General features: G+C 33.1%; 1 protein-coding gene across 1 annotated transcript; it reads left to right on the top strand.

Moving 5' to 3' along the window:
- Positions 1-2,711: 2,711 nt before the first annotated feature.
- Positions 2,712-18,346, top strand: LOC126974951 (uncharacterized). Its single transcript, XM_050822713.1, has 6 exons — positions 2,712-3,035; positions 12,159-12,266; positions 14,389-14,504; positions 15,105-15,216; positions 17,128-17,254; positions 17,750-18,346. Exons 1-6 carry the CDS (start codon positions 2,962-2,964, stop codon positions 18,335-18,337), a joined length of 1,125 nt encoding a protein of 374 aa, XP_050678670.1. The 5' UTR covers positions 2,712-2,961; the 3' UTR covers positions 18,338-18,346.
- The last annotated feature ends 1,223 nt before the right edge of the window (positions 18,347-19,569 follow it).

Genomic DNA, 19,569 nt, shown 5'->3' with positions numbered 1-19,569 from the left:
TAACGAAAGTTTTATATTCTTAAAAATCGATTTGGCCGACCGATAATAATTAAGAAAATTACAACTGTAACTGAACTATAAAAAAGCCTACAAAACAAACAACAAAGTATGTTTTTTCGTTGTTGAAAAACGTCGGTACCTGTGGAACGCGTGTTGTGGTTCCCTTATCACGCTCGCCTGTAGATCATTCGCATAATAATAATAAAACCTAGATCCAATGACCACTAACCAAAACAAACATTAATACCTATTGCTTTTTGCAGACCTTTTAGCGTAGGGACGCGCATGTTCTTTGAGATACATACCTAGCTAGTTCAATTTGTAAAGTATAAACCATCGCCATAATCAAAGCACAGATAAATCGAATGGTCTCATAAAGAGAATAAGATCGAATCTAAAAGATCTCAAAACGTTCTAAGAGGTTAGCATACTGCGATATAGCGACCACTTCTGACAGCGCTTTGTCTACAAATATTGATATTAGGTACCTACTTGAGTAGAAAATAATGTAATGGTTTGAAGGTAATTTCTTTTTAATGTTATAGGTGGCTATTAAGAGTTAAATCAAATCTGACTATCTCTAGGTACCTACTGGAACTAGACGCAATACATTTTAACATTTATATACTAAGAGAATGTGATACGATAAAAATCGTTAATCGTTCATACCTATGAGATTTTATACTTTAATGAAACGGCCGGCGTGAGCTAATTACAATATTAAAGAAAATAATTAAGTTTAAATAAACAACATTAATCATTATAGATTACACCATTATCTCAATTAGAGGTGCCAAGGTTCACCTATCTAAAAAATACATACTATGTTACGAGTTACAAAAAGACATTGCATAAACATTATTTCCCAAGACAGGACGTCATATAATATAACGCCGTGGTCTCATCATAAATGTAGCAGCGAGCTCATAATTACTCTTATTATGCACACATAAATCACTATTTAATTTGCAAATACCAATCAATCGAAAACTTTTGTTTTCAACAGTACTTCAGTTAGTAGATGTACATAATATTATATTATTATGCAGCCTACCTATCTATATATTGGCAATTGATCATTGATTTATTTTGGTAATGAACCTTGACATTTTTTAATGACACTATTCAATAAAAGTAGTGACAATTTCTATTGACAATGACAATGCAATTATGTCTTAGGAGTAAATGATTAGAATGGGATCTAGAGAGGTCACATTATTTTATAGTTTATATACCTGCGTAAAATGAAAAATGGTATCATCATGAACATAATGCATCCAAAAATAACCTCGATGCACCGGATGTAGCGTAAAACTCGAATGATCAATACATGGGTTTGACGTCTATGGTGTAACTCTATTGAAATTTAAAACTTGAAATTTCATGCTTCTGTTATTCTGATACCCTATCCTATTGATCCAGGTATATTACATATACAGATATTGAGCTAAATAAACATGAAATCGTTTGCTATTTATCATAATTTACATACAAAATGCAATTTTCCGTAACATAGTTCCATCCATAAATATTAGAACATTAGCTGTGGTTTATGCTTTTTTTTAAATTGCAACACTGGTAATCGAACAATTTTTCAGTAATCGATACTGTTACTAAGTAATCGTAACTTGACGAGTTGTATAAACTACTTTATTCTCTTTAAAATGAGATTTTCTTAGAGTTTTTTGCATTATTCTTTGAATTTATCAAATGCTTGTGGTGACAGTAAATTTACCTAGGGGTGTATATACTTAATACAATATTATAGTCACTTATGTACCTACGCTCGTTTTTCGATAACATGTATAAGATATCTAAATAGATGACTAAATGAAAGCAAAAGCACAATGTCAATCATTTAAAGTTTCGTATCGCTGTAATTAGAGAATGATGGATAAAAAACGAAATATGCTTAAGACTATACTACAGACGAAGTACATACATAAAGTATGTTGTTATATTGTTACATAATAATTATAATTCATAAGTATAAATTGCTTTGGTAATATGGTTGACGAATAACCTCTTCTTCTCGAAATTCTGCTTCACTTTCCGTATCTCACTGCACCAATATGTAGTATAAAAGTTAGTTAGTTATCTGTCAGATAGTTCTGTTCTAATTATATTCTTCATATTTTGTCAAATAAAGTCAACGTTGGCCACTTTTGCCATTTGTCTGTAGGACGATCTGTTCTGTGCCCATCTCAAAACATATCCATACCACTGTAATAACTGTATTGGAACTACCTGCTGAGTGCTGCCCATTCATGTTACGCTCATAGATTCTGATCTATAGTTTCAAGATGTGGTTTTCTATGTTAACCACAAGGCACCATTTAACATCGTTGGCTTAACCACGAAGATTATTAACAATTAAAAAAATATTTTAAGTGAAAATTCTTATAAAATTAAATTTAAAGCACCAAAAATATTTTTACTTCCGTGGAAGACATTAGGTACTAAAGATAAAATCTTTGAGACTTTAACTAAACATTTTCAACGTTAAAATATCAAGACAAGGGTCAAAGCGTACCAATTTATCATTGTCATAACAATTTAGAAACGAGGTAGACTTAATAAAAAGTTAGATCCATATAATCGACTATTCACAGTTTCAAAAGCAATCGAGAATGATGTCTCGATCCTCGATTCCTTAGATTTTTAATTATTTTATTATATGTTGCCAGTATCTAAAGAGGCGGAAACTTACATCATCGTCATCGGTCACGGCAGCGTTCGCTTGGCAGACTGGCTCTGGCAGTGGCACGCATTTGGGACTTGGACTTTCATGACAGCATGTCATTTTCGACATTTGATTGATAATTTTCCAAAGATCCATCAAATTAGTTTGTTTGAAAGTTAGTTTAGGCGCTAAGTGTATATATTTTCATTTTTTCATGTTAAAATAATGATGTGAGTGGTTGGTGTCCATATTTGGTGTTCGCGGTAGCAGCAGCCAAGATGGGCTCTGAAAAGTGCGTTGTCGAAGGCTGCAATTTGGAGTACGATGTAATCTGCAGCTTTTCCTTCTATAAGTAAGTGTTTTCCCGCCCTTTATTCATTTATACAACGACTTTATCTTACAAAACATTAGTTTTCCTAAATAGCGTCTCTATCCACGACGCTTTGTCACCAATGCGTCTATATTTTAAGTCCTAGATTTGTTGAAAAATAATTTCTCATTCCTATTAGATGTTTTGTCTAGCACAACTAGTTCATCAACCTAGTTACAATATCATACATTTTCTGCTTCTAATATGTAATAAATTATTCAGATCTATTATGCTTATGTTGTTCAAATAGGTTAGTAATTCAAGCTATAAGATTCTTCACCTATATGGTGTGTAAAATAAGCCCAATCATTAAAAGTAATGTTTATCTTCATAGAAGTCTTCTAAGTCCTGGTAACGGTCCTGTATTTCCTTTGGTGTTAATAAGAGTAGCTGTCTGTGTTCGCTTAACATCAGGTGAACATTTGACCTAAATATTGGTGCTGGTGAAACACTATTCTTTGAAACTCAGTTATAACTGCATGGATTATCCAAATAGTGTATTTAAGCCTCATACTTATTTTATTTTTCAAGTATCATGTAAGAGATACTAAAATTAACCATAATCACAATGAAGTTTTATTGCCCAATATGTAATAAAGCTAAAAAGTAAGAAACATCTCCTTTACATTTAGCTTAATAACAAAACCCCACAAAAATGTTTTTTTCATTTATTTTTTACTTGGGTGTAGTTACGTTCTAAGCTACACACATCACATTTTAAGGAATTTGGGTTTAAAGTTTAATAAATATTAGTGTATTCCATACAAATGTATGGAATACACTAATTTTTAGGGTTGGGCTACCATTTTTTGTCAGTCCATTAATATGTATCACAATATGACCAGTTTAGTGTTCTTAACTCTGTGGTTTGGAACATTTTACTGGAATAACATTCACTTAACCACATACAAGTAGGCAGGTCAAAGGTATAGCCCTTTTCTTTCCTCAGGCATAGTATATATCAGTCTGGAGGTTAAAATAGTTGATTTTTGAAGTTTGATATTCATATAGGCACATTATGTACACTTAAGTAAGTCAATTTTGATGCCATCAGCACAGTAGACTACCAGAAGGGCTTGTTCTGAGAAGAACAGACCGGTTACAAGATGCAGGAGTTTATTATATATATTTGTATACATTTTACATCCCATAAATGATTGAGTAATTTTATGAAGTCCGAAAGCTGGAACAGCAACTCAATTTCTAGCTCTTGTGTTTATATATATCTTGTGATATAATAAATAACTTTTTTGCAAAAACACAAAAAGTGCAGTTAGAATTTACAAGGTTTCAGAAAACCTTTAAAACTTATTTATATGCATTTTGCAATGCACTCGCATTGATCAAATAATATAAAGTCAGCATAGGCATAAATTTTTTTAAAGGCTGGCAACACTCCTGTGATTCCTCTGGTGTTGCAAGAGGTTGTGGGTGGCGGTGATCACTTAACAACAGGTGACCCGTACGCTCGTTTGTCCTCCTATTCCATAAAAAAAAAATATCTGTGCCTAGTTAGGGGATATATAATTTGTATGCCAGTAAAAAGAAATAGTTATGTATATCACTACACTTTCTTTGTTGGTTTGGTTGAGGCAGGCTACCAAGTAATGAGTAAAGGTATGGTGTTGAAGAGCATTCCAGTTTCAATGGTAATGATTAGTGTTTATATACAACAGTTTTATAATTTTATGTTAAATCTGAAAAAAATACACCAGCTGCTACCAGTAAAATTAGAAAATGATGTAATCACCAGGGAAAGGAGATACTTAAAGGAAGTAGGATGGGGAATTTCAGGAGGTATAAAATTGTATAGGGAACAATGCATTAAAGGACAACTAAAGAATATATGGTCCACATTTCCCTCATATAGGCCACAATTACACAGAGCGTGATCCCTAATCCTAAGTTTTGCCAGAAATACTGGAGTGCAGGCATGGTTTAGACGTAAGCGGCAAATGGTTGAAATTCAAGAACCATGGTTTTGGTGGGATATGATCAGGTTGAATATCTCCATAGATTTTTCCTTTCAAAGTATTGGATGTTTTCCAAATATTGAACCATCATACATCATGGATTTCAAATTAGTGCTTAGGTCATGAGTGAAAATTTGGTAGTGTTACAATTTTCTTAGATCATGGATAAAGTGACAACCATAGATTAAATAAATAGACAAACTATCATAGAATAAATAGTTTAGTGTGTTTTTAGCATACATATTTAAACTAATTTAAATTAATACCCTCCCTTGCTAAAAAACTTGTGTTAACATAAATGAACATCATAACTAAAATAACTATATTAAAATACTTATTTTAACATCATAACACAAGTTAGGATATCATCCTCACCATCTGGATGTGTGGCGGTCCTCCACAGTTCGGTTTTCAAGTAGCTTTCTTCCACGTACTACAAAGCTGTGGAATGAGCTTCCTTGTGCAGTGTTTCCGGGACGATACGATATGGGTACCTTCAAAAAAAGCGTGTACACTTTCCTTAAAGGCCGTCAACGCTTCTGTGATTCCTCTGGTGTTGCAAGAGATTGTGGGCGGCGGTGATCACTTAACAACAGGTGACCCGTACGCTCGTTTGTCCTCCTATTCCATAAATATATATATGTTTAGCAAAATGATACATTTGTAATGTGTATATAAACTTAAAACATTTTCCAAATTATTATGTTCAATATTCTCCTTATGGACAGAAAATTATTTGTTTTGTTCTTATTTTCAAGTCTTTTTGATGACTTGATGAGTTACTGGGTTAATTTTAGAATATAAATAAGTTAGTACAATATACACAGATACAAGACCCAAGTAAATCTCTAAATTTCACAAATTTGCATTTCAGCAAAATTTTTATCAAGATATACACAATCTGTTTTTCTTTATTTAAATACTTTACAATGATCTGTTTAGACTTTACTTTGTCACATACAAATTTTTATTTGATATTTATTTATTAAACACCAACAAAAGTATAATAATATTATTATAATAAATTGTAAGTGTTGGCTTAATTATAGGTGTTACACACATTTCATAAACAAAGACACAAACATATTGAATTAAAATTAATGCAAACATTATCGGAATATTTACAAATCGAATTAAACATAAATGTATAAAAAAATCAATAATATTTTATAATAATTAAAACTTGCAGACTTAAACTTATCAGTTTTTATAAATTATGTGAATAAAATATAATTTATGCCTATGATATACAAAAAAAAAAAAAAAATTGAATATAAATGAAATAAATTCAGTTTAAATGACGAAATATTATCTTTTTCTTTATCCTTTTCTTTATTAATACTAGCTGTTATGACACCAATACATTTTTTATGTGATATAACAATATATTTTACTCTAGCATTTTTCTCAGGGTTAACAATAATGTTTATACATCCCTGATTGTCTTCATTAATAACAAAGTTTAAATCAACAAGATGTTTTCTTAAAAACAATGCTTCAGAAGTACAAGAACTTAGAGCAAAAAGCTCAGATTCAGTTGTCGATAGAGCCATACTGTGTTATTTCATTAGTTGTCCAATGAATAATGTTCTTATTAATTTTTATTTATTTATTTAACCAATAAAGCCCCAATCCTTACAGAGTGACCTATTGCGATCGAGGCTTGACTTAAATTTAAGTATTTAAATTAATATAAACATAAATCTTAGAGCTACTACTAACAATCTATACCTACTATACTAGATTATTACTATACTAATTACTATTACTAGAACATACAACAACTACTCAAATTTTTTAATAAATAACCTGACAGATTTCCTATTTTTAGAATCTCCTCCCCAATTGTGGGTCACTCTTCTCCAGTTCGGTCCAGCTGTGAGTTTGAGTTCATCATCCCATCTTGTTCGAGGTATCCTCTGGCTCCGTGTGCAACCTCTTGGATACCAATTTTGCTCCATTTCTCCTGGCTATCTCTCAACTATTTTATTAAGTGTGTCGTTTACTTTTGTTTTTGTCTTAGGATAAGTTAATCCATAATCTATTGTGCCTTTCAGGTATTTCAAAACATGCTTCACATAAGTCCACAACTGGTCATTATAAGAATCTTGAAACCTAATGAAGTAGTTAAAAACTTAAGTATGGGTGTGATCCTAACATTAGGTACATCAATGAACTTACCAATTCTCGATATGGTTCATTACATTGTTCATTGTCAGTGCTAAATGTAACATTTAATACATTTGGATCAATAGGTACAGAATTTTCTGAACAATTTTCCATGTTAAAATGTTTCACAATTTTCTTTGTATAATTACTTTGTTTGATTGTGAGAATACCCTTCTGTCCATCATGATTAATTTCTAATCCAAGAAAATATTTCAACTTAAAAGATTCAATTTATTTTATCAACAAGATCAAGACATGGACTGGTAACAATTACATCATCGACATAAACTAATAAGTAAATGTACACACCATTTTTCCCTCTTACTATATAAACAATAATCACTTTCTGATCTCTTAAAACCAATACTCTTAAGATATTCATGGAATGTCTTATTCCAACAACTGGATGCTTGTTTGAGTCCATACAATCCATTCAATTTTAAAACATTGTTCTTGTCAATAATTATACCTTGAGTTGGATTGAGATAAATGTTTTCTTCCAAGTTTCCGTTCAAAAATGCAGTCTTAATTTCTAATTCTTGAAAATAATAATCATTTTCTAAGCCAACAGATAGTAAAGTTCTAATAGTTGTCGTCTTTGCTACTTGAGAATAAACATCCTTGTAATTAAAGACCTCTGACAACTAGCCTAGATTTGAATTTTTCAAAACCAATTTCATTCTCTTTGAATGTGTAAACCCACTTTGTATCCAAAATCTAACTACCATCAAAAGGTCTTCTTACTTCATTCGAGGTTTGATTTTCCTGAATAGAAACTATTTCTCTTTTCATAGCATTTAACCTCTCATTTTTGTTCCTATTAGATAACACATCTTGATAGTCGACAGGAACCTCTTGAAAGAAATTCATGTTACAAAGAGCCATATACATTTCAAAATCATTGAACTTAGGTGGTACTTTAACTTGTCTTTTCTCTCTAACATTATCACTTAGTACATCATTTGACTTGTCACCTTGTTCATTAATTTCAACCTTACTTTCATGAGAATCAGTACACATGTCCTGTTGAACTTTGTCGTCACTGTGAATGAATGAACATCTAGACCCTAAATTTTGAAATTACAAGTAACAATTTGTTTGAAATATAATTCACTTTCCTTAAACTTTACATCCCTCATGGATACAATTTAATTTTTTTCAATATCCAACACTCTGTAACTGTTAACCTTTTTTAGCTTTAACATCAAGCTTGGATCTAAGATGCTTTTGGATATGGAAAAATACAGTACATCCAGAAATATTAAAATTATTTACATCAGGTTTTCTTTGATACCATAACTGTGCTGGATTTACATTGTCAAGAGTACTGGTAGGACTTCTATTTAAAATATATGCAGCTGAATAAACAGCCTCCTGCCAGAATTCCTTAGGAACTTGAATCATATAACATGGTCCTAGCCTTTTCTGTTAATGTACGGTTAATCCACTCAGATTTCCCGTTCAATTGAGGAGTGTAAGGTACAGTGTACTCAATGAACACACCATTGTTTTTACAGAACTCTTGTAACTCAATACTTTTATATTCACAGCCATTATCTTAATCTATTTATACTTTTGTTTAACAGTGATTTGGTGTATAAGAAATATTCTTTAAACATACAAACTACCTCACTTTTGTCTTTTAGATGATAATCAAACAAGAAATGAGAATAATCATCCAAGAAAGTTAAAACATATTTATAACCTACATGTGTAATTGTATGTGGGCCACATCTGAATGCACAATCTTTATATATAGAAATGAATTGCTGTTCGTTAGTCTCGCTAAAACTCGAGAACAGCTGGACCAATTTGGCTTATTTTGGTGTTGAATTATTTGTGGAAGTCCAGGGAAGGTTTAAAATGTGAATAAATATGAAAATTCTCCAAAAAATATTAATATAAACAAAAATTTGATGTGTCCCCCGTTGTTCAGAAATAAATTTTAAAGAATAATTTTAAATAAATAACTAATTAGATTTTATATATCTTTCTTTATAAACAATACTAAGCACTTCTTGGTCAGATTATATATATATAACAGCGGTTTCCCGATGACATCCATTTTGCACACCCGTAAATGATTAGCCTAGATAGATAGATAGAATAACTATATAACCTGAATATTATATAGTCTGAGAATCGGCCGTCATCTATTTTTTATACCCCAAAAATTTTAATTATTAATTTTCTTATTACTTTACATGGCAATACAATGTTTGCTAGGTCAACTAATTTTTAATAAATAATTTACCCTATTTCTTATCTTAGAAAATGGTAATCTGGTCATTTTGCCATTAGTACAATTTTTATCTACTTTAAATACCATCTACCAAATTCTCATCTATCAGCTTTATCATAGATGCACAATTTAAATGACCATACCGTAAATTCCATAGTTTGTCTTTCCAAACATTTTTGATAGTACAATTTTGAAGTTTACCTCCATTCATTAACTTTCCTGTGATGGTTACAATTCCAATAGCGTCCGTTGCTATACATTATTTTGTCACAACAATCTTGATTGGTGTATTCAACTTGCAATATGAAGTAAACATTGTTTCATCCTTAACCATATGGTCGGTACATCCGGAATCAACATAAAAGATAAGCAAATTATCATCACCACTGTGAATGATTGAGTTATGAACTGATATAGATTTATCTTCACACAGGACACTAATCCCATTTTCATCATGCACATTTTCAACAGCAACATGACTTTTTCTTTTGAAATAAACATTTCTTCTGTGAAGTACTAGTATAGAACTTTTTAGCACTGTCACCATTGTTTAGCCTATTCTGATGATTTTTCTTTATGTGACCAATTTCGTTGCAATAGTGACACACCACTTATTTACCACCAACATGGAATGACATCTGGTTGTCTACCTATTGTAATTTGACGATTTTTCATATACATTTTTCAATTTTCGTTTTACAACTTCATATGAAAGATCCTTTTGAGACATATTTTCAATGATTGATACAACAGTATCATACGTGGAGGTAAGTCCCATCATTAAGACACAAATAATGTCATCCTCTTCCATGCCTTTGCTATCAATACTTCTTACCTCATTCAATAACACCTCAAACCTTGAGACATAAGAATGTAATGTTTCATCATCCTTCATTTTGATTGTGAGAAGCTTCTTCTTTAGCACTAGTGTGCCTTTCTTCTGAATGTGTCCGTTAGTGCTTCCCACATAGAGATGGGCAGTGGGACAAAACTCAACGGGTATATACCCAAGTTTTTTCAAATTTGGGAAAAAACCGGGTATTTATGTGGGGAAAAACCCAATGAACGGGTCTTCTCATTATTTAACGTAATTATCACGATGCACAAGCTGTTGCCTGTTGTTCGAAACGCGAAAACGTGTAGCCTAATTCAGGTTTTATTTTAATAAAACCAGCAGTTTATTGTGACAATAAAAAGATGTCTTCTTGTTTTTCTGCGCTTTCTGATGGACTTTTAACAATCTTTGACCACAAAAAACACAAGAGATACTTAAAAACAATTATTTATTACACTTTATAAAGTATAATAATGTGTTTATTGAATTATGAAAATAAACAAAGTTAGATTAGCTCTAACTAGTAGGAATAGCACTTAAATAGTATGTACTATTTCATATTTGATATATACATACATGTATCTATACATTACGTAGATGTTACGTATGCTACATAATAAAAAACCCGAATATCCCATTCGGTAATTTTCCCCGGGTTTTTTCCCTATTTTTTCCCACATTAGGGTTTTTTCCGGGTAAAATCCCATCTCTGTTCCCACATTTCATAAGCCGTACCCTTGTCTCGTTACACATTAAGTTGAGAATCAAAACACATTGAACAATCAAGCTCTTAGCAACATTGTCCTTTTTCTTCCTGTCTCGTTTCTCAGACACTTCTCTCTTGTCATCAGTTAGATAATGCTGATGTTCGATACAGCAAAGAACATCATGTTCAGAGAGTAAGCTCTGCATCCTGAACTTCCAGGTTAAAAACCCGTCTCCTTTGAATAATGGCAAATTTTGTTGTCTGGTTGGCATCTTTTATATTTCAAAGAAAACAACTCACACTGAAAACTCAGTCTTGATACTACAAATTACACAGTACTTGCGGAAAAATTAACATTAACTTGATTTTAAGTTAGCAAAATTAATCTTAATGTTCCTACTCGTAGTCTTAGGAAACCGGCTTTGTTTAGCATCGATACCAGCCACACTAACTACCGAAAAAAAGGCTTTTTTCCTCGTTGCAATCGACAGTTCAACAAGCTTAACCATGACAACTGTTTTGACCACTTTACTTGTAGTCCTCGTGTAGCTGAGAATGTGCTTACCAAAGACTGTCAATGTAAGTCTAATATAAAAAAAGAAGCACTTAATCTCATAAGTTAGAACCTATTTTGTATTACATTATTTTTTGTGTTATATATTAATCTGAGCTTAAGCAATTTAAAAACATATGTGGAAGCTTGTAATGAGCATTTATTAATCTATTTGTTGTGTAAAATTTTGTAAAAAAGGTTGTAAGTTTCCCAAATAAAATAAAATTAAATTAAAACTTGCTGAAACCTCAGCCTTGATGGCTCACAGAACACTTGCTCAGAAATCCAGATATATCCTGGATATCTCTGGGCCCATAACCTTTTAAGTAAAACACAGAGAGTTATAATACACAAATTATGTTATATTAAATGAAACAAAAAGCTCAATTGTTAGCTTAGCATGAGACATCATCATTCAGGTTAACAAGTAACAACCACGTTACAATTTTCTTAGATCATGGATAACGTGGCAACTCTAACCATAAATTAAATAAAAATACAAAATATCATAGAGTAAATAGTTTAGTCTGTTTTTAGTATACTAATTTAAATTAATATCATTCACATTGAATTGTAAATTATACCTGTACAAAAAAAGGTTATTAAAATAATACTTGTGTGTTCTAGTGTAAATACAACATCGGACAGCAATGACAAACGACAAGAGTGGATTGATGGAGCTATGCAGGAGGAAAGCGAGTGTCTATGGAGACATGTCAGCCTTCAGTTGTGTGGGTAAGGAGTAACTTTAGAGGCTATGCCAAAGAATATTATGTAATAGTACAAGAACAGAAGGCTCACTGCAACCCTCTATGCAGAGGTTGCCTTGGGGCAGAGGAAACTACAGGGCGGCTTCGCCCTGGTGCTTACCTGGGGTCACCAGGCGCTCTTCGGGAAGTCTTCCGAGACGTTAAGAAGTTGGGTGACTTCTTGGAGTAGCCTCTACTACCCTCGCACGCAAAATAGGCGCATATGACGTCGAGGTGCGGAAAGTGCCCCTATGAAGAAGAAGAAGGCTCACTGCGCAAAATCAATTAAAGAAATAGAGACTCTTGCGACTATACAATATGGTGCAATTCAGATCGCAAAGTGCTATTAACCTACACTTATATTCACCTAGAAGTTGCCTCTCTTTTTATCGCGTGACTTTTACATCTGCAGATGACGTTAGGGTTGTCTTCTGTACCTACCTAGGTTATCTTATAAAAATAGCCTAGTTTTTTCTATAATATAAATAGGTATGTAATCGCAATTTTAAATGATTATTCTTTCACACCTACATTAGTTGCAGATAGTAATGTATGTCTTGGGAGACCACGATATTGTGGATACAGTTCATTTGGCCTTCAAAAAGTAGGAACTATTTAAATAGATAACGTGCAGTATACCGACCTTGAACAGAACCATGACGGAACTTAGTGTCCCGTAGCACGAATTTGGAGGTAAAAAATATTGTAGTTGATAGAGCTTATAACGTTACCACTCTTATTACAAGGTAATATACCATTTTCAAGAAAATAACTAAATAAAAATTCTAACCTTAAACCACGGACCAGTAAAAAAAGAAGGACTCCGTGTCACCTTACATAACAGTACAGCACCAAAACAAGCCGATTAACGTGTAAATACATATCCCCACGCACACACTTACACTACTACAGGCCGATAGGCGGCCATTATGAGTATTGTCATCGTCTGTGACAGATCAGTTTGCGTCTCAATAAAATATTTTAAAAAGACCGTCGTGCGTCGTAAAAATTGTAAAAACAATAATTTAAAAGTATTTGTCGGTATATGATTATTTAAGGGAGAAAAAATTGTGTAACTGGTATCCCCCGTAACCGCACACACACTAGCATAAAGGTGCTTCACTTGCTAATATCACGGCGCGGAGTCCTTCTTTTTTTACTAGTCCGTGACTAAAACAAGTAAATCGTCTAAGTAAATAAAACAGTACCTACATGAGCGATGGCATGGCGGCGGGAGGCTAAAAACTAGCTAATACCTGTCAATAATTATTGTAAATGAAAAATAGTAAAATGAAATGTAAAAACTTGTCTGGGCTACTCGACGGTTTCACGACGCCACCTATACATAATTAACTCGGCCAAGTTTATATATGTTTTTAAACTTTTATCATCGCGAAACTTTAACATTATAATTATTATAAGGGTATTAAGATTCCCAGCCACTGTTCAGGCATTATCTATAAATAAATTGAAATGGTGTTATAAAAATGGCTCTGTCGTAAATCCTATTACTCCACAGCTGAATATATAAGTGATCGGACAGCCTGGGACTAGATTATGATTATTTTATAGCAATAGCAATAAAAGTACAATATTGTATAATTATATTAAAAAGAGCGCAAAAAAAAAAGAATTCTGGGAGAGTTTCTTGCGCCGCTTCTCCACTCTCAGAGCGCCATATGTTTCCGAAACGGTAGTAGTATCTAGTATATTAGAAATGACATCAAAAATAATTCTAAAGGAATCAATTTTGAGAAAATAAATGCCTTTTATGACGCGCATTCGCGATATATATTTTATTAATTTGATGCCGATATCTCGATCCAATTGCATGAATCGATGTAACTGCGGAGACGACGAGAAACACTTGACACTAATAGTACATCAATCTGCCCACTTGGCGCCTAGTTCGTTTAGGTCTTTGATTCCCTAATTCACGACAAACACTACTGACGACGTCCATACTTTCGGATCTTTTTGTTACATTCGTACTGCAGAGAGAGACCACGGGATTCCTCCCTCCAAAACCTCCCAATTGAATTATTTTCAAATGGATCGAAATATCATAATAATTAGAATGCAAAAGATTACTATAATGTTTGTGGCAGGTATCATTTCGAGCTGGATAACCAGGGTCTGTGGATAGATTCACCGATGCTGCCAGAACTCCTCACTCCTCACGAACCTCCTCCATTGATGCAGCCAACTCCAGAAGAAAAGAAGGGTAAACATTATCCCCCTTATTCATAATAGTCTGCTACCTTAAAGCATTGCTAATTCTCACTCTGTCTTCTTCTATTGACCTAAGTCAGAATGAGAAAAAACACTCCTTAGCGGCTGTTTTAAGTTAGCGGACCATTATGAATAAGGGGGTATAAATTTATAGTAAAATAGTATTTTCAATTAAATTAAATATTAATTCCTTGATTGAAATTATAGTTCCCTTTTTATATACAGGATGTAAAACGGCGTCTTTTTCTGCCGTGAAGCAGTAATGTGTGAGCATTATTATATTTTGGCGAAGGGTGCCGTAGCTGGTGAAATTAACTGACAAATGAGACTTGGTAGAATAGAAGAGAGATTGTAGTGCCGCTCAGAACTTTTGGGTTTTTCTTCTAATCCTGAGCGGCACTGCATTGCAATGGGCAGAGCGTATCAATTACCATCAGCTGAACGTTCTGCTCGTCTCGTCCCAAATTGTTATGAAAAATCCATATGTTTCGCTTTGAAATAAAGAATACATCCCGATATTTGCACCTATTAAAATAGCCGTCTTGTTGGAGTACAATCGCTTTTGTAACTAATAAAAAATACCTATTTTTAGCTGCCGAAATAATTCGCATCGACCACAACTACCATCTCGAGGTGGCCTCTAAAGAGCCTGAAAACATATCCCGACTGAACGTCCGACAGCTGGTTGATACTTTGGGATATCTGTAAGTATTAAATTAAATGAATCTGCTAGAAACTGTCATAACCATAATTTTATCACCAGGAATAGACATAAACTTATAATGCCTACTACTCGGCTAACGGCCGTTTTCAATCACCTATCTGTCCTTAGTTCAACTTACTGGAGGTAGAAAAATCTATTCTTTTACGCTTACTTGCATTTCAATAACCTTTCGACATAACTATATAACACTAGTTGACCCGACAGACGTTGTTCTGTATATAATAAATAAAATAATGTTTTTTTATTAATTGTCAATGATATATCATATATATCATCAAGAATTATTTCGTAAAATATGTTCCCTGATTGTATCACAGCAGAACTGTCAAACCGTGCGTCAATAAATTCTCTCATAGAAAATATGTCCATACAAAACAAATATCGGACGACGGGAGACATATCAAAGGAAAAATAAAATTGTTGTTTTTATTTAATTCCGAACACTTTCATATTTATTCACCTTTTAAACCTTCCCTGGACTTCCACAAATAATTCAAAACCAAAATTAGCCAAATCGGTCCAGCCGTTCTCGAGTTTTAGCGAGACTAACGAACAGCAGTTAATTTTTATATATATAGATTACATAACTATGGATAGATAAGATCTTGTCATTAAACGGTGAGAGCAATGTATCCGTAACTAGAGATACGTTATTGAAAACGGCCGTAAAGTCGAGTTAGTAAGTCTTTTGTGGGGCGATGTATATGCTTTTACATCAAGATCCCAGAAAATGTACAAAACAAATGTATTACGATATTCAAAAGAATTGTTAAAAAATGTTTGTGTGGTAAAGGTTACTATAACATAAATGACTTTCTTAATGATTCCACAGATTGAGAATGAAACGACCGCCCTCAGTCTATTAAATAATAAGTTTAATTGTACAATATTACATTGTAAACATATTTTTTGATGAAAAAAAAAGCACGCTGAGTTTGAGCGAGTCGAAAAATATTTGAATTTATTAATCAGTTGAAATCAATTTATTTACAAACTAATTAACGTAGCAGTTAATATAATAAGTGTAGTCTCTAATTCACCAATGGGAGGCTCCTGTGCACAGGATGCCGGCTCGATTATGGGTACCACAACGGCGCCTACTTCTGCTGTGAAGCAGTAATGTGTTAGAATTATTGTTTCGGTCTGAAGGGCGCCGTAGCCAGTGAAATAACTGGGCAAATGAGACTTAACATCTTATGTCTCAAGGTGACGAGCGCACTTGCAGTGCCGCTCAGAATTTTTGAGGTTTCTCAAGAATACTGAGTGGCACTGCATTGTAATGAGCAGGACGTATTAGTTACTATCAACTGAACGTCCTGCTCGTCTCGTCCTTTACTGTCATAAAAAACCTGATCGATGGATCGATGGGCGTCATTCAATATGTCAATGAAAATAAAGCAATATAAATTATTAACTTTTTACACATTTATAGAATTTGTTATTTTATAGTGACAACCCTAACTTCTGGGATTAATTATAAAAATTAAATTTGTTACAATAATTTTTGAGCGATACGGGACTCGAAGAATCTGAGCGCTCTTACCAGCTGAGCCAACTGCCCGAGTGACGCATCAACCGATTTACTTGATATGTCTATGTTCAAATCTCAGGTTGTGGCTTCATCTACAGGATCTACTTTACAGTTGATAACCTGCTCAACCCCAATACCCGCGTATTAATGAAATTAAAAATTGACTCGAGATGTCGCTCTTTCAAATCTAAATAGGTTATTATATTTAAGTGATATACCTCACATCTGGGATTATTTATACAAATAAAATTTTACACATTTAGTAAATTACACTATATTAATTAATTAGATGTAATTATATCGTTTCATTGTCTGGTGTGTAATTTTATTATTAATGCAATAACTTTCGTATATTGACAGATCTCTGAAGAACCTTCAAAAGAAGCAGTTTTGGGTGGTGAAGGTTGAAACGGAGAAGGCTGAAGCTTCCATCACCCAGTCCGAGCAAGTGATCACCAAGATGCCAGATCCCAAACAGATTATTGAGGTAATTTTGTTACAATAATATAAAGTTAAAAGAATAATTTTAAAAATTTGTTCAGTAGTCTACCCAGAACAAAAAAAAAACTATGGAGACTTCTTGTAAATAATAATAATTAGTATATGACTTTCTCATATTATTCTCTAATTTTTATAAAAATAAATAATAGCCCCGGGCCCAGTTACTGAAATGATTTGAGGAATATTCACACACACAACCTAAATTATATATAAATAGCTACTGTTGTCATCATTAGTTGCAAAATCATCATTTACCTTAAAAAGTCACCTTAAAATACCCATCCTAGTTTGGGGGTCAAGGGTAATTTTAAACAAAATTGTATTTTCTTTTTGCAACAATTAAAAATTTATCCCAATAACCATCAGATAATGGCGTCAGCTCCATGACATTAGAATATATTAATTGATAAGAATATATTATGTATCAATATTAATTGTTTCAAATTCTCATTATTAAACTAATTTTATTTTTTATTTCCAGATCATACCTCAATCGCAGATCGAAACAATACAATCACAACCAGAAGTTCTTCAGATAATGGATGACGGAGAAATACCTGAGAATTTTATCTACGAAATAGCTGAAGAACAAGAAATATCAATGGAGGATGTCAAAGAAATTCCCATTACAGATACAGAATGGACAGTAAATATTATACCCGAAGAGACCAAACCTAAGTATGCTTACATAAAACATTGCAATTCAGGAAAGAAAAAACAGCATTTCACATCCGAAATGAACGAGATAACTCTTCACGGTGGCTTTGAGAATTACTACATACTACCAGATGTGGATCCCTCGGTTGGTGTTGAGATTACTACCAGCTATGAACCAGACAACTACGTCATTGAGGAATATCCGCACTTGGTGCTCGAAGAGCATCCAAAGAAATCAGATGGACGGAAGCGAAGGAAGAAGTCAAGCGTCCGAGAGCAGGTGAAACAGATCAAGACCGAAATCACAGAGGACTGGGTCGTGGACAATAATGTCTATGAAGTGACTATGGAGGATTACGAGGAGAAGAAGCCAGTAAGAGTGCGGAGGAAAAATAAAAAGTACTTACTTTGATACTTGTGCATAGGTTTGATTAATTTATTAAATTAATAATTTTAGAAGTTTTTATTTAGTGTTTCAGATAAATAGATTTGCATTTAGGCAAAGGCCTCCCCCCAACATCTTTATAAAGGGACAATTAGACGAATGGGTCATGTGATGATATGTGATCGTCATCTCCCTTGCATTACCAGAGGAATCACATTCTCTCTTTTATCTGGATGTATGTGCTTTATTTTTAAAGTACCCATGACATATACACTTGTACTTAAACAGTAACATGAAAAAAAAACACACAGCTGATGGATAAAAGGCTGTAGACAGTTGAGAGAAGTGATTCCTACACTATCGCCTAAACTGACACGTCGAATTAAACGTCGTTATACTAAATAGACATTACATCCAAATCATCCGATCACAAAACACTAAACAAGCACCTATTTACAATCGGCGTAACAGACAGTCCTAAGTGCAGAGGCTGTCTAGCCGAGGATGAAAAGCATACTCATAACATAATCCTGGAATGTGCTGGGATGGCCAACCAACGGGCAAATACAAGGTCGCTCCAGGAAGTCTACGAACACCCCAGGAGTGTTCTGACCTTCTGGAAGGAGCTGGGCTGGTTGGAATGACTGGCCCAACTAAGTAGTCTAGTTGCGGAAACAGGAGACCTTTACCAATACCCCATTGTTTACTAATATTTCTTTGAAGCCAGTATTTTTTTATATTTTGGTCTTTATAATCGCTATATCTAGTATGTATTAATTGTTAAACAACAAAATATATCTTTACAGGTCGACCACATACTACACAGGGGAGCAAGGTGATTAAATCAGGCAGTGGCCTTCGTAAGAATTATAGTTTCAACTCTGCACATTAACATGTTCTGAATGAAATAAACGAAATCTGATTGAATTATTTATCGTTGTAAAATCTTTATCGGTTCCAGAAATTGTTTCTCTATACATTATGTATGTATAATGTATTGATATTGTTGTTTGTTTGCAAATAAAATCAAATATGCTGAATTATGAAAAGAGGGCAATATTGTATGCAATGGACCGTGAAATTAAATATTTGTTTTGTTTACCTATGAACTGATTTGAATGTCTTTTGTTAACATCTTTTCTGGCATTAATATAAGTGTGTTCTTATTTACAATAGGGTGTATGCATCTGATACAAATTTTAAGTGCACCTATTTATTGGATTATAAATTCTTAAAAAAAAAAAATTGAATTTGATAAA

The sequence above is a fragment of the Leptidea sinapis genome, chromosome 2, assembly GCF_905404315.1.
Source record: "Leptidea sinapis chromosome 2, ilLepSina1.1, whole genome shotgun sequence".
Classification (NCBI taxonomy): Eukaryota; Metazoa; Arthropoda; class Insecta; order Lepidoptera; family Pieridae; genus Leptidea; species Leptidea sinapis.
The sequence above is the reverse complement of the archived record's forward strand: the minus strand, read 5'-3'. Positions and strand labels throughout refer to the sequence as shown.

Excerpts from the sequence above, each read along its gene's own strand:
- LOC126974951 (XM_050822713.1), top strand. The coding sequence starts at position 2,962 with ATGGGCTCTGAAAAGTGCGTTGTCGAAGGCTGCAATTTGGAGTACGAT. Across the intron at positions 3,036-12,158 it reads TGCAGCTTTTCCTTCTATAA|TGTAAATACAACATCGGACA; the intron begins GTAAGTGTTTTC and ends TGTGTGTTCTAG. Across the intron at positions 12,267-14,388 it reads GTCAGCCTTCAGTTGTGTGG|GTATCATTTCGAGCTGGATA; the intron begins GTAAGGAGTAAC and ends TGTTTGTGGCAG.